The sequence below is a fragment of the Pseudophryne corroboree genome, chromosome 7 (assembly GCF_028390025.1).
Source record: "Pseudophryne corroboree isolate aPseCor3 chromosome 7, aPseCor3.hap2, whole genome shotgun sequence".
Lineage (NCBI taxonomy): Eukaryota > Metazoa > Chordata > Amphibia > Anura > Myobatrachidae > Pseudophryne > Pseudophryne corroboree.
Genome location: NC_086450.1, coordinates 25,325,179 through 25,352,045, shown reverse-complemented (window position 1 = coordinate 25,352,045; position 26,867 = coordinate 25,325,179). Strand labels below are relative to the sequence as shown.

Below are 26,867 nucleotides of genomic sequence, written 5' to 3'. Positions count from 1 at the left end.
CGTTCACCGGGACATAGATCCTGGAAACTTGTTCCCCATGTCTGATGAAATTGTGGAACCCTCTGCTGCCACACACAGATCAATGCATGAACAGAGCCGGGAATAGCATTGGCAGTGCAACTCAACGGCAATGACATCAAAGAAACGCCCGCTTTTTACATGTAATATTATTGCAGTTTTTACATTTGGCGCTGAGAAACGGCAGCTTGCAAAAGCTACTGCTTAGTAAATCTGACCCACTGGGTCTAACAGCTGAACTGAGATAGTATTCCAGCAGAACCCTGTGTGATTATAAGACAGGCGTGACTGTGACGGATATCCGTGTGTACTAGAACATGTATTAAATACTGTTGAGAAAAAAAACTGCAAGCAGAGGAAAGAGGAGCGCTGTAATATAATATAATGGCACTTTATTGTCGGCCAATAGAATCACTTCCAGCAAATGACACACATTGCGATCCCTGTAACTGTTAGACTACCGCTAATAGCGGATGTGTGGATTAGCGCACACTATGTGCAGATAGGTTAGCACCATGAATATGGCTATTACCGGATAATACCGGCAAATATCCCTGTGTATGGCGTCCCCTTTCTGCTCAGTGCCGAGGTGGTATAGAGAAAGGAGCCATATATTCTGCCATACATAACACTTTCCTTACACGGAGTCCTTACTAGCGCCCCCATCTGACGCCGATCCTCAGCGCTGGTCGCTCTCCTGCGCCCTGATTTCCGCACCGGTATCTTCTCTGGTGAGACTCACTTCTTGTATCTGAGTGACGGTAACTGTATTGCAGCTTTACGCACTCGCTCCGAGATGTCAGTCCCCAGGGGAGCCCTACGAGACAGAGACCATGGCAGAGAATTCATCTGTAAGCTGACATGCGCACAATGTAAGTATCCTGGACTCTATTACACGGCAATCCAAATGTAAATCTATTCTATAATGGCGTCTTATGTCTTTGGGGCCCAGTCACAAAGCTGACAGTACATTTCAGTGGTTGGGTTTAAACTGTCAAAAACCGTTATGTGGACAGTCGGCATGTCGGCATAATGTTCATGTTACGTCATTCAGACCATGTCTAAATTCTGATGATATTCTCAATGGTGACAGAACATACCCCAGCTCTGTGTGACATCTTATCAGCGTCGCAGTGTTGCTGCAGGGGACAACTCATAGCTCTAAACCTATAGATCTGAGTGTCCGGAGCCCCTCTGTATGACTGATAGTTTTCATGATTGGATTTGGATGCCACCCGGCAGTATTAACGATTTATGCCTAGGAGTGCAGAGTACAGTGTCTGTGTATATATATGTGTGTGTGTGTGTGTGTGTGTGTGTGTGTGTGTGTGTGTGTGTGTGTGTGATATATATATATATATATATATGCAGATGGCCGGCAAAATAGGATTTTGGTTACCTACCGGTAAATCCTCTTCTCGTAGTCCGGAGAGGATGCTGGGGTCCATATTAGTACCATGGGTTACAGACAGGTCCACCAGGAGCCATTGGCAATCTAAAAGTTTAACAGTGTGGGCTGGCTCCTCCCTCTATGCCCCTCCTACCAAACTCAGTCTAGAAACTGTGCCCGAGGAGACGACATACTTCGAGAGAAGGAAATACACAGATAGTGGCGAGATTCATAGTAGCTCACACAACAAGGCAAATCGCGCTAACATGCCGGATAAACTGAGCCACAGCTGAAACAGTAAATAACGCTGAACTTACCTAGGAACCAGGCAGTGCTGAAGTAAATAGCCACTGCAGGAAAACAAAGCGCTGTGCGGGCACCCTATGGACTACGAGAAAAGGATTTACCGGTAGGTAACCAAAATCCTATTTTCTCTTACATCCTAGAGGATGCTGGGGTCCATATTAGTACAATGGGGATGTACCAAAGCTCCCAGAACAGGAGGGAGAGCGCGTAGGCTCCTACAAAACTTCTTGACCAAACTTGAGGTCATCAGAGGCCAAAGTATCGAATTTGTAAAACTTAGCAAACGTGTTCGATCCAGACCAAGTAGCTGCTCGGCAAAGCTGTACAGCCGAGACACCCCGGGCAGCCGTCCAGGAAGAACCCACCTTACGAGTAGAGTGGGCCTTAACAGATTTTGGACACGGCAACCCTGCCATAGAATATGCATGCTGAATGGTGAACCTGATCCAGTGTGAAATCGACTGCTTTGAAGCAGGACACCCAATTTTCTTGGGATCATAGAGGACAAACAGAGTCAGATTTCCTATGACGAGCCGTCCTCTTCACATTAATCTTCAAAGCCCTCACAACATCCAAAGCCTTTGAAGTAATTGAGGAGTCAGTAGCCACTGGCACCACAATAGGTTGGTTGATATGAAAAGCTGAACCAAACTTAGGAAGGAACTGTTGACGAGTCCTGAGTTCCGCCGTATCCTCATGGAAGACCAGATAGGGGCTTTTACAGGACAAAGCCCCCAATTCCGACACACGTCGAGCAGAAGCTAAGGCCAACAAAGTGACCGCCTTCCACATGAGAAATTTGATTTCAGCCTCCTGTAGAGGCTCAAACCAATCCGATTGCAGGAACTGTAACACCACATCAAGATCCCAGGGTGCCGTTGGCGCCACAAAGGGAGGCTGGATGTGCAGAACCCCTTTCATAAAGGTCTGAACCTCAGGGAGGACAGCCAATTGTTTCTGGAAGAAAATGGATAAAGCTGAGATCTGGAACTTGATGGAGCCCAATCTCAGGCCCATATCCACACCTGCTTGCAGGAAAAGGAGAAAACGACGAAGTTGAAACTCCACCGCAGGAAATTTCTGGGATACACACCAAGATACATATTTTTTCCAAATTTGATGGTAGTGTTTAGACGTTGCCCCCTTCCCAGCCTGCATCAGGGTAGGAATAACCTAGCTCGAAATACCCTTCTGAGCTAAGATCTGGCGCTCAACCGCCATGCCGTCAAACGTAGCCGTGGTAAGTCTTGATAAGTGAACGGCCCCTGCAGTAGAAGATCCTCTTGAAGAGGCAGGGGCCGTGGATCTTCCAGCAGATCCGCGTACCAAGCCCTCCTTGGCCAGTCTGGAGCAATGAGGATTGCCAGAACTTTTGTTCTTTTTACAAGTTGAAGAACTTTCGGAATTAGAGGAAGTGGAGGGAACACATACACTGAAGTGAACACCCACGGTGTTACTAGTGCGTCCACCGCTACTCCCTGTGGGTTCCTCGACCTGGAACAGTACTTCCGCAGCTTCTTGTTGAGGCGAGAGGCCATCATGTCTATGTGAGGAACCCCCCACCAACCGGTTACTTCCTCAAACACCTCCAGGTGGAGGCCCCACTCTCCTGGATGGAGATCGTGTCTGCTAAGGAAGTCTGCTTCCCAGCTGTCTACTCCCGGAATGAAGATTGCGGACATCGCTACAGCGTGCCTTTCTGCCCAGAGGAGGATTCTTGACACCTCTGACATTGCAGCCCTGCTCTTCGTTCCGCCTTGTCGGTTTATGTAGGCCACTGTGGTCACGTTGTCCAACTGAACCTGAACAACCCGATCCTGTAGAAGGTGTGCTGCTTGAAGAAGACCGTTGTATATGGCTCTTAGTTCCAGGATGTTTATCGGAAGAAGGGACTCCTGACTTGACCACCTTCCTTGGAAGGTCTCCCCTTGAGCGACTGCCCCCCAACCTCTTAGACTTGCATCTGTGGTTAGAAGGATCCAGTCCTGAACTCTGAACCTTCGGCCCTTCAGAAGGTGTGGTAGTTGTAGCTACCAGAGGAGCGAAATCCTGGCTTTTGGTGACAGACGTATCCTCTGTCGAGATCCTGACCACTGGTCCAAGAGATCCAGTTGAAAGGATCGAGCATGAAACCTTCCGTACTGCAGAGCCTCGTAGGAGGCAACAATCTTCCCCAGAAGGCGGATGCACTGTTGAACCGATACCCGGGCAGGCTTTAAGACATCCCGGACCATTGTCTGAATCACCAACGCTTTCTCCACTGGTAGAAACACCCTCTGCACCTCCGTGTCGAGGATCATCCCCAAGAAAGACAGCTTCCTTGTCAGCTCCAGATGAGACTTTGGAAGGTTCATGATCCAACCGTGCTCCTTGAGTAGATGTGTCGTGAGAGCAATGAATCTTAATAACTTCTCCCTGGACAATGCCTTGATCAGCAGATCGTCCAGATATGGAATTATGTTCACCCCCTGCTTGCGGAGGAGAACTATCATCTCTGCCATCACCTTGGTGAAGACCCTCGGTGCCGTTGAGAGACCGAACGGCAGTGCCTGAAGCTGATAGTGATTTTCTAACAGTGCAAACCTGAGATAGGCCTGATGCGGTGACCAAATGGGAATGTGGAGGTGCGCATCCTTGATGTCCAGGGACACCAGGAACTCCCCCTCCGTCAGTCCTGAGATAACTGCTCTCAGAGACTCCATCTTGAATTTGAATTCCCGGAGATGAGGGTTCAAAGATTTAAAGTTCAGTATTGGCCTGACTGAACCATCCGGCTTCGGTACCACAAAAAGGTTCGAATAGTAACCTTTGTTCAACTGATGAGGTGGAACTGGAACAATGACCTCGGACACTACCAATTTTAGGATAGCGTCCAGTAGAATAGCTCTGTCTGCCGGCAAAGCTGGCAAGCCTGATTTGAAATCGGTGAGGTGGGAGAGTTTGAAACTCCAGCCTGTACCCCCTGGACACAATGGGGGTCATTCCGTGTTGATCGTAGCTGTGCTAAATTTAGCACAGCTACGATCATGTTCCCTGACATGCGGGGGGACGGCCAGCACAGGGCTAGTCCGCCCTGCATGTCAGTCCGGCCCCTCCCCTCCCCCGCACAAATACAAATGCATCGCACAGCGGCGATGCCTTTGTATGTGAGGAGTAACTCCCGGCCAGCGCAGCTCCTGCGGATGGCCTGGAGTTATTTGCCGCTGGTCTCAGAGGCTGGGTGAGACGTCACACAACCGATGCGGCCCGCCCCCCCAATGGTCCGGCCACGCCTGCGTTGGCCGGACTGCTCCCCCTAAACGGCGGCTTAACGCCGCCATTCAACCCCCTCCTGCCCAGCGACCACCTCTGTCTCAGAGACGATCGCTAGGTGCAGTTCCGACCCGATTGCAAATGTGGCATTATTGTCTAAGAGGCTGGATAAATCTGATTCTCAGACTCAAACGTGGAGAAAATCTATGGAGGAAGCCTTATCCCAGGTACAGGCCCCCTCAGGGTCACAGAAACGTTTATTTACCCAGATGGCGGATTCTGATACCGACACGGACTCTGATTCCAGTGTCGACTTTAGTGAGGCCAGTTTACATCCAAAAGTGGTGAAGAGTATTTAGTACATGGTTGTGGCAATTAAAGATGTTTTACATATTTCTGAGGAACCTGCTGTTCCAGATACAAGGGTTTGTTTGTATAAGGGAAAAAGCCTGAGGTGACGTTTACCCCCTCTCATGAACTGAACACTCTTTGTGAAAAAGCTTGGGAATCGCCTGATAAAAGGTGGCAGATTCCAAAGAGAATTTTTATGGCATATCCTTTCCCCTCTGACGACAGGGAAAAGTGGAAGTCATCTCCCAATGTGGAAAAGGCCCTCTCCCGGCTGTCCAAGAAGGTGGCACTTCCGTCTCCCGACACTGCTGCCCTCAAGGATCCTGCGGATCGTAAGCAGGAAACGACATTAAAAGCCATTTATGTCACTACGGGTGCACTCCTCGGACCTGCCGTGGCGTCGGCTTGGGTGAGTAGTGCTATTGCTAAGTGGGCTGATAATTTGGCATCTGATATGGATACCCTGGATAGGGATAACATTCTTTTGACTCTCGGTTATATCAGGGACGCTGCAGCTTACCTAAAGGATGCGGCGAGGGATATTGGCCTCTTGGGATCAATGGCCAATGCCATGGCTGTCTTGGCCAGGAGAGCGCTGTGGATTCATCAGTGGAATGCTGATGCCGACTCCAAGAAAGCTATGGAAGCTCTCCCTTATAAAGGTAGTGTCTTGTTTGGGGACGTCCTTGCTGACCTGGTGTCTACCGCTACAGCGGGTAAGTCATCTTTTCTTCATTATGTTCCAGCACAACAGAAAAAGGCACCCCATCAGCAGATGCAGTCCTTTCGGCCTAATAGATACAAAAAAGGAAGAGGCTCGTCCTTCCTTGCTTCAAAAGGTAGAGGAAGGGGAAAAAGGGCGCCTGCTGTGTCAGGCTCCCAGGACCAAAAGTCCTCCCCGGCCTCTGCCAAGTCCACCGCATGACGCTGGGGCTCCCCTACGGGAGTCCGTGCCGGTAGAGGCCCATCTCCGAATCTTCAGTCAGGTCTGGTTTCAATCGGGCCTAGATCCTTGGGTCTTAGACATAGTGTCCCAAGGGTACAAACTGGAGTTTCAGGAGGTGCCCCCCCCACCGATTTTTCAAATCAGCCTTGCCAGTTTCTGTCCCAGAAAGGGAAGTAGTGAGTGCGGCAATACAAGAGCTGTGTCAACAGTGTGTCATTGTCCCGGTACCCCCGTCCCAACGGGGAGAAGGGTTTTATTCAAGCCTCTTTGTCGTACCAAAGCCGGATGGCTCGGTCAGACCGATCCTGAACCTAAAATCCCTCAATCTGTATTTGAAAACTTCAAGTTCAAAATGGAATCTCTTCGGGCAGTGATCTCTAGTCTAGAAGGGGGGGATTTTCTGGCGTCAGTAGACATAAAAGATGCCTACTTGCACGTCCCGATATATCCTCCACACCAGGCGTTCCTGAGATTTGCAGTGAAGGATTGTCATTACCAATTTCAGACGTTGCCGTTTGGGCTTTCCACAGCCCTGAGGGTCTTCACCAAAGTGATGGCGGAAATGATGGTACTGCTACGCAAGCAAGGTGTCACAATTATCCCGTACTTGGACGATCTCCTGATAAAGGCGAGATCGAAGGAGCAGTTGCTAAGAAGTGTGGAACTCTCCCTGACGGTTCTGCAACATCATGGTTGGATTCTAAATTTGCCAAAATCTCAGTTGATTCCGACAACTCGGCTGCCTTTCTTGGGCATGATCCTAGACACGGAACTGCAAAGAGTGTTTCTTCCAGAGGAAAAGGCTTTGGAAATCCAATGCATGGTCAAGGAGATTCTGAAACCGGCAAGAGTGTCGATTCATCAATGCACTTGAGTGCTAGGGAAGATGATTGCGGCTTACGAAGCCATTCCGTTTGGCAGGTTTCATACAAGGGTGTTTCAGTGGGACCTGCTGGACAAATGGTCCGGGTCTCACCTGCACTTGCACCGGAAAATAAGTCTATCTTCCAGGACTAGAATTTCTCTCCTGTGGTGGCTGCAAAGTTCTCACCTTCTAGAGGGACGCAGGTTCTGAATCCAGGATTGGGTCCTGCTGACCATGGATGCAAGTCTCCGAGGCTGGGGAGCAGTCACGCTAGGAAGAAGTTTCCAGGGAAAATGGTCAAGCCAGGAAACTTGTCTCCACATAAACGTTCTGGAGTTGAGAGCCATTTACAACAGCCTTCTGCAAGCGGAACACCTTCTTCGAGGTCTACCTGTCCTGATTCAGTCGGACAACGTAACAGCAGTAGCGTACGTAAACCGTCAGGGCGGAACAAGGAGCAGAGCGGCAATGGCGGAGGCCACAAGAGTTCTCCGCTGGGCGGAAAAGCACCTGAGCGCTCTGTCAGCAGTTTTCCTTCCGGGCGTGGACAACTGGAAAGCAGACTTCCTCAGCAGACACGATCTCCATCCGGGAGAGTGGGCTCTTCATCAAGAGGTATTTGCAGAAGTGACAGAGCGTTGGGGAATTCCTCAAATAGACATGATGGCGTCTCGCTTCAACAAGAAGCTTCCGAGGTACTGTTCCAGGTCAAGGGACCCCCAAGCCAGTGCAGTGGACGCCCTGGTAACTCCGTGGGTGTTTCAGTCGGTATATGTGTTCCCTCCTCTTCCTCTCATTCCGAAAGTGTTGAGGATCATAAGACGAACAAGAGTTCCAGCAGAACTCGTAGTTTCAGATTGGCCACGGAGGGCCTGGTATCCGGATCTTCAGGAATTGCTCATAGAAGATCCTTGGCCGCTTCCTCTCAGAGAGGACCTGTTACTGCAAGGGCCATGCGTATTTCAGGACTTATCGCGGCTGCGTTTGACGGCGTGGAGGTTGAACGCCAAATTCTAGCTCGAAAGGGTATTCCCGGGGAAGTCATCCCCACTCTCCTTAAGGCTAGAAAGGAGGTCACGGCGAAGCATTATCACCGTATTTGGAGAAAATATGTGTCGTGGTGTGAAGCCAGGAAAGCTCCTGCGGAGGAGTTTCAGCTGGGTCGTTTCCTCCATTTTTTGCAGGCAGGTGTGGATGCAGGCCTAAAATTAGGTTCCATCAAAGTACAGATTTCGGCTTTATCTATTTTCTTTAAAAAAGAATTGGCCGCCCTTCCTGAAGTTCAGACTTTCGTGAAGGGAGTGCTGCATATCCATCCTCCATTTGTGCCACCCGTGGCACCGTGGGATCTTGACGTGGTGTTACAATTTCTTATGTCTCACTGGTTTGAGCCTTTGCGAAAGGTTGAGTTGAAATTTCTCACTTGGAAAGTGGTCATGCTTTTGGCCTTGGCATCCACCAGACGGGTGTCGGAATTGGCGGCTTTGTCTCACAAGAGCCCATATTTGATTTTCCATGTGGATAGAGCGGAATTGAGGACTCGTCAACAATTTATGCCAAAGGTGGTTTCTTCGTTTCACATAAACCAACCTACTGTGGTGCCAGTGGCTACGGATGCCGTGGCGGTGCCAAAATCTCTCGATGTGGTAAGAGCGTTGAAGATTTATGTCGCCAGAACGGCTCTTGTGAGGAAGATTGGAAATCCTGCTTCCAAGCAGATTATTGCGGCTGGATTTGTAATACGATTCAGCACGCTCATTCTGCGGCTGGATTGCCGTTGCCGAAGTCGGTGAAGGCCCATTCTACCAGGAAGGTGGGCTCATCTTGGGCGGCTGCCCGAGGGGTCTCGGCACTTCAGCTTTGCCGAGCAGCTACGTGGTCGGGTTCAAACACTTTTGCTAAATTATACAAGTTTGATACCCTGGCTGATGAGGACCTCATTTTTGCTCAATCGGTGCTGCAGAGTCGTCCGCACTCTCCCGCCCAGTCTGGAGCTTTGGTATAGACCCCATGGTCCTTTTGGAGTCCCCAGCATCCTCTAGGACGTAAGAGAAAATAGGATTTTAATACCTACCGGTAAATCCTTTTCTCCTAGTCCATAGAGGATGCTGGGCGCCCATCCCAGTGCGTACTGTTACTTGCGGTTGTATTGTTACTTGTTGGTTTCGGTTACACAAAGGTTGTGTATCGGTCATGTTCAGCTTGTTGCTGTTTTTCGTTCATACTGTTCTCTGGTATTCCTGGTAATAAAGTTGTACGGTGTGTTGTGGTGTGAGTTGGTATGTATCCCTTGGTTTAACAAAAATCCTTTTCCTTGAAATGTCCGTCTCCCTGGGCACAGTTCCTATAACTGAGGTCTGGAAGAGGGGCATAGAGGGAGGAGCCAGTTCACACCCAGTCAAAATCTTTTAGTGTGCCCATGTCTCCTGCGGATCCCGTCTATACCCCCATGGTCCTTTTGGAGTCCCCAGCATCCTCTACGGACTAGGAGAAAAGGATTTACCGGTAGGTATTAAAATCCTATTTTTTCTATCTTCCCCAGGGAAGGGAAAAGCAACCAGAACTCTTTTAGGGATCTGGAATTTTTTCTCCGGGTTTTCCCAGGCTTTTTCAAATATAGCATTTAATTCCTTAGATGCAGGGAAGGTGAGAGGGGCTTTCTTACAGTCTGTGAAAAAAGCCTCCTCAACCTGCTCAGGAGGTGTGTCAGAAATATGTAAAATATTCCTCACAGCTTCAATCATCAACTGCACCCCCTTAGCAAGTGATGCCGTCGCCCTCGACACATCCCCATCACCGTCTGCTGTGTCAGAATCGGTGTCCGTGTCATCCTGCATAATTTGGGCAAGAGCACGTTTGTGAGAATGTACCGCAGGGGGCCCCGAGAGAGCAGTATCAGACCATACTGCCAAGGAGGACTGCAATACCTAAGTTGCATGCTCAGTTCTAGCAACCCTATCTGAAATCTGAGAAATAGCCCCCTAAGAGAGGCTAACCACTCTGGTTCTCTAGCTGGGATCTGCGCTACAACAGTGCAATCCTGATTACATGGGATGGGATCTTCCTGAGAAGATAAATCCTCTGCAGCATATGAGACAGAGTCCCTAGACATGTTTGCTTGTACACCCCACATACACACAGGGTACAGAGCAGACAGTTTCCCCCCAAAAATGGCAGAGAGACACAGAGATTGGAGCCAACCCACACACAGCGCTATATAGGTATAGGGAGACCCTTAACCAGCGCTGACTGTGTCCCTTAATAGGTGACACAGTCTTTACACAGCCTCCTCCCCTTCTACACCCCCTGGTACCGTACAGATAGCTGGAGGTGCTCTGGAGGGACTGCTCTTCCACTGGCAGCGTGTCTGCAGGCAAGAAAATAGCGCTGAATGCTGCTGGGTCCGCTCTGAGAAGCTCCACCCCCTTAATGGCGCTGTCTTCCCGCTCTTCCAAGATTATACTGGCCTGAGGATTTTGTGCTGGCTGAGATCCGAGGACCCCGACAGGCTTTCTGGTCAGTGTAGGGTTAAGGCGCCGGCTCAGGGCGCCCCTCACAGCGCCGCACCTAAGTACCGCTGAGCCTCCCCCGGAGCGCAGTTAGTACTGCGCTCCTACCCTGTAGCTGCCATCTTCACACCGGCCCCTTGCTTGCTAGGGGGGTCGGTGACTCACTCGCCACAAACTTCAGCTCTGCAAGGGGGTGGCGGCATGCTGCTGGGGTGAGCGTTCCCCTGCGGCGGGGAGAGATCTATCCCCTCTGGAGCTCAGTGTCCAGTCAGCGGAGACAGTGGCTCAGACCCCGCAGAGCGGACACTGCTCCCCCCCTCAGTCCCTCGATGCAGGGAGGCTGTTGCCAGCAGCCTCCCTGTAAAATAAAAACTCTAAAATAAACTTTTACTAAGAAAGCTCTGTAGAGCTCCCCTAGCTGTGACCGGCTCCTCCGGGCACATTTTCTAAACTGAGTCTGGTAGGACGGGCATAGAGGGAGGAGCCAGCCCACACTCTCAAACTCTTAAAGTGCCAATGGCTCCTGGTGGGCCCGTCTATAACCCCATGGTACTAATATGGACCCCAGCATCCTCTAGGACGTAAGAGAAATAGGAATTGCTTGCGTCGGTGCCCTCATAGATGCTAGTCCTAACTGCAGGACATGATCTGAAATATAGTGTCATACGGTCGGCACTCTGAATGTCATAGATCAGGACCCCAGTAACATATACACACATATAACATACACACAGTGGATAAGAAAGGGCTACAGACCCATAGTGGGCTGACTTATACTATCAGGGTATTACAGGTTTTGTAATTTATTTTCCACAATAGCGTCTGTTTGTTTGACGCTACGGTTTTGCTGCGTTTAGGGTCGCAGTGCAGGTCTGACATAACAGACCGCACTTTCTATACATCACAAAAACAAGACATGTCATTAAGCGTTTGTTGGCTTTATATACATTGTGGCCACACCTGAAGTCTTCCTATTCAGAGCTGACCGCGGGTACAACAGGCACAATGCCGCCAAACTATACTGCTCCAGACAGGCTTGCTTCAGATCTATACGATGGGAATAAACACGTGAGGAATGAGCTGCAGGCCTGTAGACCTTACCTTGGCTGGTATCGTATGCCGCATGTCTCATCCAATACTCCGGTCCCCACGCGCAGCCTCTCAATACCATTCCTAAGGAGATAAAGTATTGGGAAGATACGGATCTGTGCTTCATATACAACTAGTGACCATGTATTCACACTTTATAAACAACCTTGTTCACAATCCTTTCACAAGCCAACGTGACCTAAAAAGAGAGCAACTCCCTAACGTTACAGGAACACACAACGGGGCAGTGGGGTCAGGTGGCTCCTCTATGGGGGGACTGCAGCTGCGTTGGGGGGGGGGACGTCAGACTAGGGACAGGGAAATGTAAGCGGTGAGTAATATAGTGGAAACAGGACCTGAGCTTAGGCTAGGAATAAACACCCTCCCAAATGATATGTGCCAGTCAATGTACTGTGCACTATATATATATAACTAGTAATACATAAAATAAGATTTTACTTACCTGTAAATCTATTTCTCGTAGTCCGTAGTGGATGCTGGGGACTCTGTAAGGACCATGGGGAATAGATGGGCTCCGCAGGAGACGTGCACTTTAAGAAAGAATTTAGATTCTGGTGTGCTCTGGCTCCTCCCTCTATGTCCCTCCTCCAGACCTCAGTTAGAGAAACTGTGCCCGGAAGAGCTGACAGTACAAGGAAAGGATTTTGGAATCCAGGGCAAGACTCATACCAGCCACACCAATCACACCGTATAACTTGAGATAAACATACCCAGTCAACAGTATGAACAACAACAGAGCAACAGGTCAACCCTGATGCAACCATAACATAACCCTTATTTAAGCAATAACTATATACAAGCATTGCAGAAGAAGTCCGCACTTGGGACGGGCGCCCAGCATCCACTACGGACTACGAGAAATAGATTTACCGGTAAGTAAAATCTTATTTTCTCTAACGTCCTAGTGGATGCTGGGGACTCCGTAAGGACCATGGGGATTATACCAAAGCTCCCAAACGGGCGGGAGAGTGCGGATGACTCTGCAGCACCGATTGAGCAAACACAAGGTCCTCTTCGGCCAGGGTATCAAACTTATAGAACTTTGAAAAAGTGTTTGAAACTGACCAAGTAGCCGCTCGGCAAAGTTGTAATTTCGAGACCCCTCGGGCAGCCGCCCAAGAAGAGCCCACCTTCCTAGTGGAATGGGCCTTAACTGATTTTGGCAGCGGCAATCCAGCCGCCGAATGAGCCTGCTGAATCGTGTTACAGATCCAGCGAGCAATAGTCTGCTTTGAAGCAGGAGCACCAAGCTTGTTGGAAGCATACAGGATAAACAAAGACTCTGTTTTCCTGAGCCTAGCCGTTCTGGCTACAAAAACCTTCAAAGCCCTGACTACATCAAGCAACTCGGAATCCTCCAAGTCCGTAGTAGCCACAGGCACCACAATAGGTTGGTTTATATGAAAGGATGAAACCACTTTCGGCAGAAATTGTGGACGGGTCCGCAATTCTGCTCTATCCGCATGGAAAACCAGATAGGGGCTTTTATGTGACAAAGCCGCCAACTCTGACACACGCCTAGCCGAAGCCAAGGCTAATAGCATGACCACCTTCCACGTGAGATATTTCAACTCCACCGTTTTGAGTGGTTCAAACCAGTGGGATTTCAGGAAACTCAACACCACGTTAAGATCCCAAGGTGCCACTGGAGGCACAAAAGGGGGTTGAATATGCAGCACTCCCTTTACAAATGTCTGAACTTCAGGTAGAGAGTCAACTCCTTTTAAAAAAAAAAATGGATAGGGCCGAAATCTGGACCTTAATGGACCCCAATTTTAGGCCCAAATTCACTCCCGACTGTAGGAAGTGAAGGAAACGGCCCAGCTGGAATTCCTCCGTAGGGGCATTCCTGGCCTCACACCAAGCAACATATTTTCGCCATATACGGTGATAATGTTGAGCTGTCACGTCCTTCCTAGCCTTTATCAGCGTAGGAATGACCTCCTCCGGAATGCCTTTCTCCGCTAGGATCCGGCGTTCAACCGCCATGCCGTCAAACGCAGCCGTCTTAGAGGAAGAGGCCACGGGTCCTCTGTGAGCATTTCTTGCAGAACTGGATACCAAGTCCTTCGTGGCCAATCTGGAACAATGAGTATCGTTCTCACTCCTCTTTTTATTATTATTCTCAGCACCTTGGGTATGAGAGGAAGAGGAGGAAATACATAGACCGACTGGAACACCCACGGTGTCACCAGGGCGTCTACAGCTATCACCTGAGGGTCTTGACCTGGTGCAATACCTCTAGTTTTTTGTTGAGGCGGGATGCCATCATGTCCACCTGTGGCAGTACCCACCGACTTGCAGTCTGCGCGAAGACTTCCTGATGAAGTCCCCACTCTCCCGGGTGGAGGTCGTGTCTGCTGAGGAAGTCTGCTTCCCAGTTGTCCACTCCAGGGATGAACACTGCTGACAGTGCGCTTACGTGATTTTCCGCCCAGCGAAGAATTCTGGTGGCTTCCGCCATCGCTACCCTGCTCCTTGTGCCGCCTTGTCGGTTTACATGAGCCACTGCGGTGATGGTGTCTGACTGAATCAGAACCGGTTGGTCGCGAAGCAGGGTCTCCGCTTGACGTAGGGCGTTGTATACGGCCCTTAGTTCCAGGATGTTGATGTGAAGGCAAGTCTCCTGACTTGACCACAGACCTTGGAAATTTCTTCCCTGTGTGACTGCTCCCCACCCTCGGAGGCTTGCATCCGTGGTCACCAGGACCCAGTCCTAAATGCCGAATCTGCGGCCCTCGAGAAGGTGAGCACTCTGCAGCCACCACAGGAGAGACACCCCGGCCCTGGAGGATAGGGTGATTAACCGATGCATCTGAAGATGTGATCCGGACCACTTGTCCAGTAAGTCCCATTGAAAGGTCCTCGCATGGAACCTGCCGAAGGGAATGGCCTCGTATGATGCCACCATCCTTCCCAGGACTCGAGTGCAGTGATGCACTGACACCTGTTTTGGTTTTAATTGGTTCCTGACCAGTGTCATGAGCTCCTGAGCTCTCTCTATCGGGAGATAAACCCTTTTCTGGTCTGTGTCTAGAATCATGCCTAGGAAAGGCAGACGAGCCGTAGGAACCAACTGCGACTTTGGAATATTTAGAATCCAGCCGTGTTGCCGTTACACTTCCAGAGAAGTGCTACGCTGATCAGCAACTGCTCTCTTGATCCCGCTTTTATGAGGAGATCGTCCAAGTATGGGATAATTGCGACCCCTTGCTTCCGCAGGAGTACCATCATTTCCGCCATTACCTTGGCAAATATTCTCGGTGCCGTGGAGAGACCAAACGGCAACGTCTGAAATTGGTAATGTCAATCCTGTACCACAAATCTGAGGTACGCCTGATGAGGTGGATAAACGGGGACATGAAGGTATGCATCCTTTATGTCCAGAGACACCATAAAATCCCCCCCTTCCAGGCTTGCGACGACCGCTCTCAGCGATTCCATCTTGAACTTGAACCCTTTCAGGTATATGTTCAGGGATTTTAAATTCAATATGGGTCTGACCGAACCGTCCGGTTTCGAGACTACAACATGGTCGAATAATAACTTCCTCCTTGTTGAAGGAGGGGAACCTTGACCACCACCTGTTGAAGATACAATTTGTGAATTGCAGTTAACACTATTTCCCTCTCTAAGGGGGAAGCCGGCAGGGCCGTCGGTGAGGGGGCATCTCCTCGAAGTCCAGCTTGTATCCCTGAGACACAATATCTATTGCCCAGGGATCCAACAGGGAGTGAACCCACTTGTGGCTGAAATTTCGAAGACGTGCCCCCACCGGGCCTAGCTCCGCCTGTGGAGCCCCAGCGACATGCGGTGGATTTTGTAGAGGCCGGGGAGGACTTCTGTTCCTGGGAACTAGCTGTGTTGTGCAGCTTCTTTCCTCTGCCCCTGCCTCTGGCAAGAAAGGACGCACCTCGGACTTTCTTGTTTCTTTGTGATCGAAAGGACTGCATTTGATAATGTCGTGCTTTCCTAGGCTGTGCTGGAATATAAGGCAAAAGATCAGAATTACCAGCTATAGCTGTGGAGACTAGGTCCGAGATCCCTTCTCCACACAATCCTCAGCCTTGTAAGGTAAACCTTCCATATGCCTCTTATGTCGGCATCACCTGTCCATTGCATGTTCCACAGGACATGTCAAGCAGAAATCGACATAGCGTTGACTCTAGAACCCAGTAGACTAATGTCTCTTTGGGCATGTTTTATATATATATCTAAGACAGCATCTTTTATATATATATTTATATATATATATATATATATATATATATAATCAGAGAAACAAAGAGGCGGCACTCGGAGACTTGAAAATTCAAAGTGTATTCACAACAAGTGACATCAACGTTTCGGGGACCTATTCCCCTTCGTCAGGATAAAGTGACAGTGCATCAAAACAGTTTAAATAACATGACCCATTACTCACCCCATGTGCACGTGTTCTATCATCTGCTTGTTACCAGCTGGCCACCCGTCGGAGCCTCCGCTCGGTGCTTCCGCCCGCGTCAGCGTGGACCGGAAGTGACGTCGCGGGACCCCTCCGCTGTATCCATGGCAACACTGTGTGCAAAACAAATAAATCATCAGTGTAAACAGCGGCTACTGTAACAACATACCATGACAAATATCACATATTCCTTACTAAGTGCTTCAGTGTCAAGCATTAAAACAGTGTTGTGCATAACTTACTTAATATATTCCTATATTATAAAAATATTGTGAAACCTTATAGCTGTGACATCGTAAAATTCTGATTAAAAACAATGGCGCATCGCAGATACCCCTGTAGCCCTACTCTCCTTCTTGTATTACCCGCCAGACACACTCTGTCTCCGGCTTCATTTCACCATATAACATTCACATTGCTGCTAGAGTCTAATGGACAGCTTATCCAGTATGGCAGTCCTCAATCACAATCATTAGCCACATAGCTTACTAATTTGTCGATGTTGGTAACCGGTATGGGGACCACCTGAAAATATCTGAAATTTTATGGACCTATAAACGAGCCCTAGAAATGGATAGAAAACATTTTTTAAAAAGAAAATTATTCATGCAGGCGACCAAGCTGCAGAGATTTCTTTATACAAAGTTAATTAAGCCCAAATTATCATTGAGCCCGTTAGGTTTTAACGTATTGAGCCTATGGATCCACATGGATTCAAGTTGTAGGAGTCTTTTGCCCCTATTGCCCCCCCGACCTGACTCTGGGATATGGTCTATAATACGATGTTTTAGGGTGGCCATACTATGGCGATGTTCCACAAAGTGCTTCGCAACGGGCTGGTCACCCCCTCCTGTAGCCAACGCATTTCTAATGGCCTGCCTGTGCTGTGCCATCCTGACCTTGAACTGGCACTCTGTTTTGCCTATATAGTAGCGCCCACAGGGGCACATAATGGCATATATCACAAATTTTGAACTACAGGTTAATGGCCATTTAATTTTATAGCTCTTCCCTGAGCAGGGGTGGGCAATGGAATCGCCAGGTGACATATAGGTGCAAGTAGTGCACCCGGTGCATTTAAAGCACCCATTTTTTCTTGTCATGAAATGGGTGGGTTTTGTTTTAAATTTGTTTTAAAAATGACAAGAAAAAATGGGTGCTTTAAATGCACCGGGTGCACTACTTGCACCTATATGTCACCTGGCGATTCCATTGCCCACCCCTGCTCAGGGAAGAGCTATAAAATTAAATGGCCATTAACCTGTAGTTCAAAATTTGTGATATATGCCATTATGTGCCCCTGTGGGCGCTACTATATAGGCAAAACAGAGTGCCAGTTCAAGGTCAGGATGGCACAGCACAGGCAGGCCATTAGAAATGCGTTGGCTACAGGAGGGGGTGACCAGCCCGTTGCGAAGCACTTTGTGGAACATCGCCATAGTATGGCCACCCTAAAACATCGTATTATAGACCATATCCCAGAGTCAGGTCGGGGGGGCAATAGGGGCAAAAGACTCCTACAACTTGAATCCATGTGGATCCATAGGCTCAATACGTTAAAACCTAACGGGCTCAATGATAATTTGGGCTTAATTAACTTTGTATAAAGAAATCTCTGCAGCTTGGTCGCCTGCATGAATAATTTTCTTTTTAAAAAATGTTTTCTATCCATTTCTAGGGCTCGTTTATAGGTCCATAAAATTTCAGATATTTTCAGGTGGTCCCCATACCGGTTACCAACATCGACAAATTAGTAAGCTATGTGGCTAATGATTGTGATTGAGGACTGCCATACTGGATAAGCTGTCCATTAGACTCTAGCAGCAATGTGAATGTTATATGGTGAAATGAAGCCGGAGACAGAGTGTGTCTGGCGGGTAATACAAGAAGGAGAGTAGGGCTACAGGGGTATCTGCGATGCGCCATTGTTTTTAATCAGAATTTTACGATGTCACAGCTATAAGGTTTCACAATATTTTTATAATATAGGAATATATTAAGTAAGTTATGCACAACACTGTTTTAATGCTTGACACTGAAGCACTTAGTAAGGAATATGTGATATTTGTCATGGTATGTTGTTACAGTAGCCGCTGTTTACACTGATGATTTATTTGTTTTGCACACAGTGTTGCCATGGATACAGCGGAGGGGTCCCGCGACGTCACTTCCGGTCCACGCTGACGCGGGCGGAAGCACCGAGCGGAGGCTCCGACGGGTGGCCAGCTGGTAACAAGCAGATGATAGAACACATGTGCACATGGGGTGAGTAATGGGTCATGTTATTTAAACTGTTTTGATGCACTGTCACTTTATCCTGACGAAGGGGAATAGGTCCCCGAAACGTTGATGTCACTTGTTGTGAATACACTTTGAATTTTCAAGTCTCCGAGTGCCGCCTCTTTGTTTCTCTGATTGCATATACCGGAGGGAGACCCCCGGATGGGGAAGGCACAGGAGCAAGCTATATCCCGCTGTGGATTCAGTGAGTGCCGGGGTTAATGCACAAGTATATATATATATATAATAAGAATTTACTTACCGATAATTCTATTTCTCGTAGTCCGTAGTGGATGCTGGGGACTCCGTCAGGACCATGGGGAACAGCAGCCCCGCAGGAGACAGGGCACAAAAAATAAGAATTTACTCACCGGTAATTCTGTTTCTCGTAGTCCGTAGTGGATGCTGGGAACTCCGTAAGGACCATGGGGAATAGCGGGCTCCGAAGGAGGCTGGGCACTCTAGAAAGATCTTAGACTACCTGGTGTGCACTGGCTCCTCCCACTATGACCCTCCTCCAAGCCTCAGTTAGGTACTGTGCCCGGACGAGCGTACACAATAAGGAAGGATTTTGAATCCCGGGTAAGACTCATACCAGCCACACCAATCACACCGAACAACTCGTGATATGAAACCCAGTTAACAGTATGAAACGATAGAGCCTCTCAACAGATGGCTCAACAATAACCCGATTTAGTTAACAATAACTATGTACAAGTATTGCAGATAGACCGCACTTGGGATGGGCGCCCAGCATCCACTACGGACTACGAGAAACAGAATTACCGGTGAGTAAATTCTTATTTTCTCTAACGTCCTAGTGGATGCTGGGAACTCCGTAAGGACCATGGGGATTATACCAAAGCTCCCAAACGGGCGGGAGAGTGCGGATGACTCTGCAGCACCGAATGAGAGAACTCCAGGTCCTCCTCAGCCAGGGTATCAAATTTATAGAATTTTGCAAACGTGTTTGCCCCTGACCAAGTAGCTGCTCGGCAAAGTTGTAAAGCCGAGACCCCTCGGGCAGCCGCCCAAGATGAGCCCACCTTCCTTGTGGAATGGGCATTGACAGATTTAGGCTGTGGCAGGCCTGCCACAGTATGTGCAAGCTGAATTGTACTACAAATCCAATGAGCAATAGTCTGCTTAGAAGCAGGAGCACCCAGCTTGTTGGGTGCATATAGGATAAACAGCGAGTCAGATTTTCTGACTCCAGCCGTCCTGGAAACATATATTTTCAGGGCCCTGACAACATCTAGCAACTTGGAGTCCTCCAAATCCTTAGTAGCCGCAGGCACCACAATAGGCTGGTTCAGGTGAAACGCTGACACCACCTTAGGGAGAAACTGGGGACGAGTCCTCAATTCTGCCCTATCCATATGAAAAATCAGATAAGGGCTTTTACATGATAAAGCCGCCAATTCTGACACTCGCCTGGCTGATGCCAGGGCCAATAACATGACCACTTTCCACGTGAGATATTTCAGATCCACGGTTTTTAGTGGCTCAAACCAATGTGATTTCAAGAAATTCAACATCACGTTGAGATCCCACGGTGCCACAGGAGGCACAAATGGGGACTGAATATGCAGCACTCCTTTCACAAATGTCTGAACTTCAGGTACTGAAGCTAGTTCCTTTTGAAAGAAAATCGACAGAGCCGAGATCTGTACTTTAATGGAGCCTAGTTTTAGGCCCATATTCACTCCTGCTTGCAGGAAATGCAGAAATCGACCCAGTTGAAATTCCTCTGTTGGGGCCTTTTTGGCCTCGCACCATGCAACATATTTCCGCCATATGCGGTGATAATGTTTTGCCGTAACATCTTTCCTGGCTTTAATAAGCGTAGGAATGACTTCCTCCGGAATGCCCTTTTCCTTCAGGATCCGGCGTTCAACCGCCATGCCGTCAAACGCAGCCGCGGTAAGTCTTGGAACAGACAGGGGCCCTGCTGTAGCAGGTCCTGTCTGAGCGGCAGGGACCAAGGGTCCTCTGAGATCATCTCTTGAAGTTCCGGGTACCACGCTCTTCTTGGCCAATCCGGAACCACGAGAATTGTGTTTACTCCTCGCTTTCTTATTATTCTCAGTACCTTTGGTATGAGAGGTAGAGGAGGGAACACATACACTGACCGGTACACCCACGGTGTCACTAGGGCGTCCACCGCTATCGCCTGAGGGTCTCTTGACCTGGCGCAATACTTCTCTAGTTTTTTGTTTATGCGGGACGCCATCATGTCCACCTGTGGACGACCCCAATGATTTACAATCATTTGGAAGACTTCTGGATGAAGTCCCCACTCTCCCGGGTGGAGGTCGTGCCTGCTGAGAAAGTCTGCTTCCCAGTTGTCCACTCCCGGGATGAACACTGCTGACAGTGCTAGTACATGATTTTCCGCCCATCGGAGAATTTTTGTGGCTTCTGCCATCGCCGTCCTGCTTCTTGTGCCGCCCTGTCGATTCACATGGGCGACTGCCGTGATGTTGTCTGACTGGATCAGCACCGGCTGGTGTAGGAGCAGGGATTTTGCTTGACTTAGGGCATTGTAAATGGCCCTTAGTTCCAGAATATTTATGTGAAGGGCAGTCTCCTGACTTGACCATAGTCCCTGGAAATTTCTTCCCTTTGTGACTGCCCCCCAGCCTCGTAGGCTGGCATCCGTGGTCACCAGGACCCAGTCCTGTATGCCGAATCTGCGGCCCTCCAGAAGATGAGCACTGTTCAGCCACCACAGAAGAGACACCCTGGTTCGTGGAGACAGGGTTATTAAACGATGCATCTGAAGATGCGATCCGGACCACTTGTCCAACAGGTTCCACTGAAAGATTCTGGCATGGAACCTGCCGAATGGAATTGCTTCGTAGGAAGCTACCATCTTTCCCAGGACTCGCGTGCAGTGATGCACCGATACCTGTTTTGGTTTTAGGAGGTCTCTGACTAGAGAAGACAACTCCCTGGCTTTCTCCTCCGGGAGAAACACTTTTTTCTGGGCCGTGTCCAGAATCATTCCCAGGAACATTAGACGTGTCGTGGGGACCAGCTGTGACTTTGGGATATTCAGAATCCAACCGTGCTGGCTCAGCACTTCCTGAGATAGTGCTACTCCCACTAACAACTGTTCCTTGGATCGTGCCTTTATTAGGAGATCGTCCAAGTATGGGATAATTAAAACTCCCTTTTTTCGAAGGAGTATCATCATTTCCGCCATAACCTTGGTAAATACCCTCGGTGCCGTGGAGAGTCCAAACGGCAGCGTCTGGAATTGGTAATGGCAATCCTGTACCACAAATCTGAGGTACTCCTGGTGAGAATTGTAAATGGGGACATGTAGGTAAGCATCCTTGATGTCCAGGGATACCATGTAATCCCCCTCGTCCAGGCTTGCAATAACCGCCCTGAGCGATTCCATCTTGAACTTGAATTTTTTTATGTATGTGTTCAAGGACTTCAAATTTAGAATGGGTCTCACCGAACCGTCCGGTTTCGGTACCACAAATAGTGTGGAATAGTAACCCCGGCCTTGTTGGAGTAGGGGTACCTTGATTATCACCTGCTGGGAATACAGCTTGTGAATTGCCGCTAGCACTGCCTCCCTGTCTGAGGGAGCAATCGGCAAGGCGGATTTTAGGAAACGGCGGGGTGGAATCGCCTCGAATTCCAGCCTGTATCCTTGAGATACTATTTGAAGGATCCAGGGATCCACCTGTGAGCGAACCCACTGATCGCTGAAATTCCTGAGGCGGGCCCCCACCGTACCCGGCTCCGCTTGTGAAGCCCCACCGTCATGCGGCGGACTTGGAAGAGGAAGCGGGGGAGGACTTTTGTTCCTGGGAACCTGCTGTTTGCTGCAGCCTTTTTCCCCTGCCTCTGCCTCTTGACAGAAAAGACCCTCCTTTTCCCCGCTTATTTTTCTGGGATCGAAAGGACTGAACCTGATAAAATGGTGCCTTCTTAGGCTGCGAGGGGACATGGGGTAAAAATGCTGACTTCCCAGACGTTGCTGTGGAAACTAGGTCGGAGAGACCATCCCCAAATAATTCCTCCCCTTTATAAGGCAAAACTTCCATGTGCCTTTTGGAATCTGCATCTCCAGTCCACTGGCGAGTCCATAAGCATCTCCTAGCAGAGATAGATAGTGCACTTACTTTAGATGCCAGCCGGCAGATTTCCCTCTGTGCATCTCTCATGTATAAGACTGAGTCTTTTATATGGTCAATTGTTAACAGGATCGTGTCTCTGTCTAGTGTGTCAATATTTTCTGACAGGTTATCTGACCATGCAGCGGCAGCACTGCACATCCAAGCTGACGCAATTGCTGGTCTGAGTATAATGCCTGAGTGTGTATATACAGACTTCAGGATCGCCTCCTGCCTTCTATCAGCAGGTTCCTTAAGGGCGGCCGTATCCTGGGACGGTAGTGCCACCTTTTTTGACAAACGTGTGAGCGCTTTATCCACCCTCGGGGGTGTTTCCCAACGTAACCTATCCTCTGGCGGGAAAGGGAACGCCATTAGTAATTTCTTAGGAATCACCAATTTCTTATCAGGGGAAGCCCACGCTTCTTCACACACTTCATTTAATTCATCTGACGGGGGAAAAACTACAGGTAGTTTTTTCTCCCCAAACATAATACCCTTTTTTGTGGTACCTGGATGTAAATCAGAAATATTTAACACCTCTTTCATTGCCTCAATCATGCAGCGAATGGCCTTAACGGGCATTAAATTTGACTCATCGTCGTCGACACTGGAGTCAGTATCCGTGTCGACATCTACTTGTGCCACCTGAGATAACGGGCGTTTTAGAGCCCCTGATGACTTTTGAGACCCTTGGACCGGCACGAGCTGAAGACTCGGCTGTCCCACAGTCGGCATGTCGTCAAATTTTTTATGTAAGGAGTCTATACGTGCACTCATTTCTTGCCATAATACCATCCACTCAGGTGTCTGCCCCGCAGGGGGTGACATCTCTGCTAAAGGCATCTGCTCCCCCTCCACATCATTATCCTCCTCAAACATGTCGACACAGCCGTACCGACACACTCCACACACACAGGGAATGCTCAAATAGAGGACAGGACCCACAAAAGCCCTTTGGGGGGACAGAGTAAGAGTATGCCAGCACACACCAGAGCGCTATATATATACAGGGACTAACTGAGTTATGTCCCTAATAGCTGCTTATACTGTATACAATGCCAATTTAGTGCCCCCCCTCTCTTTTTCCCTCTTACTGTATTGTAGAAATGCAGGGAAGAGCCAGGGAGCTTCCTTCCAGCCGAGCTGTGAGGGAAAAATGGCGCCAGTGTGCTGAGGAGATAGGCTCCGCCCCTTTTTCGCGGCCTATTCTCCCGCTTATTTTGGGATTCTGGCAGGGGTATTTACCTCATATATAGCCCCAGGGGCTATATATTGAGGTATTTTAGCCAGCCAAGGTGTTTTTATTGCTGCCTCAGAGCGCCCCCCCCCAGCGCTCTGCACCCTCAGTGACCGGAGTGTGAAGTGTGTATGAGGAGCAATGGCGCACAGCTGCAGTGCTGTGCGCTACCTCGGTGAAGACAGGACGTCTTCATGCCGCCGATTTTCCGGACCATCTTCCTGCTTCTGGCTCTGTAAGGGGGACGGCGGCGCGGCTCCGGGACCGAACATCAAGGCTGGGCCTGCGGTCGATCCCTCTGGAGCTAATGGTGTCCAGTAGCCTAAGAAGCCCAATCCGGCTGCAAGCAGGCGAGTTCGCTTCTTCTCCCCTTAGTCCCTCGCTGCAGTGAGCCTGTTGCCAGCAGGTCTCACTGAAAAAAACAAATTCTAAGACTATAACTTTCTAAGAGCTCAGGAGAGCCCCTAGTGTGCATCCAACCTCGGCCGGGCACGAAATCTAACTGAGGCTTGGAGGAGGGTCATAGTGGGAGGAGCCAGTGCACACCAGGTAGTCTAAGATCTTTCTAGAGTGCCCAGCCTCCTTCGGAGCCCGCTATTCCCCATGGTCCTTACGGAGTTCCCAGCATCCACTAGGACGTTAGAGAAATAAAGCTTTAGGATTAGGTGGTGTGTACTGGCTCCTCCCCCTATGACCCTCCTCCAAGCCTCAGTTAGGATACTGTGCCCGGACGAGCGTACACAATAAGGAAGGATATTGAATCCCGGGTAAGACTCATACCAGCCACACCAATCACACCGTATAACTTGTGATCTGAACCCAGTTAACAGTATGACAAACGTAGGAGCCTCTGAACAGACGGCTCACAACAATAACAACCCGAATTTGTTTGTAACAATAACTATGTACAAGTATTGCAGACAATCCGCACTTGGGATGGGCGCCCAGCATCCACTACGGACTACGAGAAATAGAATTATCGGTAAGTAAATTCTTATTTTCTCTAACGTCCTAAGTGGATGCTGGGGACTCCGTCAGGACCATGGGGATTATACCAAAGCTCCCAAACGGGCGGGAGAGTGCGGATGACTCTGCAGCACCGAATGAGAGAACTCAAGGTCCTCCTCAGCCAGGGTATCAAATTTGTAGAATTTTGCAAACGTGCTTGCCCCTGACCAAGTAGCAGCTCTGCAGAGTTGTAATGCCGAGACCCCCCGGGCAGCCGCCCAGGATGAGCCCACTTTCCTTGTGGAATGGGCCTTGACAGATTTAGGTTGTGGCAAGCCTGCCACAGAATGTGCAAGTTGAATTGTGCTACAAATCCAACGAGCAATCGTCTGCTTAGAAGCAGGAGCACCCATCTTGTTGGGTGCATACAATATAAACAGTGAGTCAGACTTTCTGACTCCCGCCGTTCTTGAAATATATATTTTCAATGCCCGGACCACGTCCAACAACTTGGAATCCTCCAAATCGTTAGTAGCCGCAGGCACCACAATAGGCTGGTTCAGGTGAAACGCTGACACCACCTTAGGCAGAAAATGAGGACGCATCCGCAGTTCTGCCCTGTCCGTATGGAAAATCAGATATGGGCTCTTATATGATAAAGCCGCCAATTCTGATACTCTCCTGGCTGAAGCCAGGGCCAGTAGCATGGTTACTTTCCATGTAAGATACTTCAACTCCACCGATTTGAGCGGCTCAAACCAATGGGATTTGAGAAAATCCAAGACTACATTAAGATCCCACGGTGCCACTGGGGGCACAACCGGGGGCTGTATATGTAGTACTCCTTTTACAAAAGTCTGGACTTCAGGAACTGAAGCCAATTCTTTCTGGAAGAAAATCGACAGGGCCGAAATTTGAACCTTAATGGACCCCAATTTGAGGCCCATAGACAATCCTGTTTGCAGGAAATGTAGGAATCGACCCAGTTGAAATTCCTCCGTGGGGGCCTTCCTGGCCTCACACCACGCAACATATTTCCTCCAAATGCGGTGATAATGTTGTGCAGTCACCTCCTTCCTGGCTTTTACCAGTGTAGGAATGACCTCTTCCGGAATGCCTTTTTCCCTTAGAATTCGGCGTTCAACCGCCATGCCGTCAAACGCAGCCGCGGTAAGTCTTGGAATAGACACGGTCCCTGCTGAAGCAGGTCCCGTCTTAGAGGTAGAGGCCACGGATCCTCCGTGAGCATCTCTTGAAGTTCCGGGTACCAAGTTCTTCTTGGCCAATCCGGAGCCACTAGTATCGTTCTTACTCCCTTTTGCCGTATAATTCTCAGTACTTTTGGTATGAGAGGCAGAGGAGGGAACACATACACTGACTGGAACACCCACGGTGTTACCAGAGCGTCCACAGCTATTGCCTGAGGGTCTCTTGACCTGGCGCAATACCTGTCCAGTTTTTTGTTGAGGCGGGACACCATCATATCCACCATTGGTTTTTTCCAACGGTTCACAATCATGTGGAAGACTTCTGGATGAAGTCCCCACTCTCCCGGGTGTAGATCGTGTCTGCTGAGGAAGTCTGCTTCCCAGTTGTCCACTCCCGGAATGAATACTGCTGACCGTGCTATCACATGATCTTCCGCCCAGCGAAGAATCCTTGCAGCTTCTGCCATTGCTGTCCTGCTTCTTGTGCCGCCCTGTCTGTTTACGTGGGCGACTGCCGTGATGTTGTCCGACTGGATCAACACCGGCTGACCCTGAAGCAGGGGTTTTGCCAGACTTAGAGCATTGTAAATCGCTCTTAGCTCCAGTATATTTATGTGAAGAGACATCTCCAGGCTTGACCATACTCCCTGGAAGTTTCTTCCCTGTGTGACCGCTCCCCAGCCTCTCAGACTGGCATCCGTGGTCACCAGGACCCAGTCCTGTATGCCGAATCTGCGGCCCTCTAACAGATGAGCACTCTGCAACCACCACAGAAGAGACACCCTTGTCCGTGGCGATAAGGTTATCCGCTGATGCATCTGCAGATGTGATCCGGACCATTTGTCCAGCAGATCCCACTGAAAA

General features: G+C 49.3%; 1 protein-coding gene across 2 annotated transcripts in view; it reads right to left on the bottom strand.

Annotated features, from left to right (window-relative positions):
* Positions 1-388: 388 nt before the first annotated feature.
* OSGEPL1 (O-sialoglycoprotein endopeptidase like 1) overlaps positions 389-26,867 on the bottom strand; it is a 109,086-nt gene continuing 82,607 nt past the window's right edge. The window contains exons 7-8 of one of the 2 annotated variants that reach the window (XM_063932779.1): positions 11,739-11,810; positions 389-835 (exon numbers count right to left, since the gene is read on the bottom strand). In XM_063932779.1, the coding sequence (XP_063788849.1) occupies positions 757-835; positions 11,739-11,810 (151 nt within the window). In that variant the 3' untranslated portion in view covers positions 389-756. The remainder of the gene's footprint in view (positions 836-11,738; positions 11,811-26,867) is intronic. The other variant, XM_063932780.1, reaches the window with a different exon arrangement.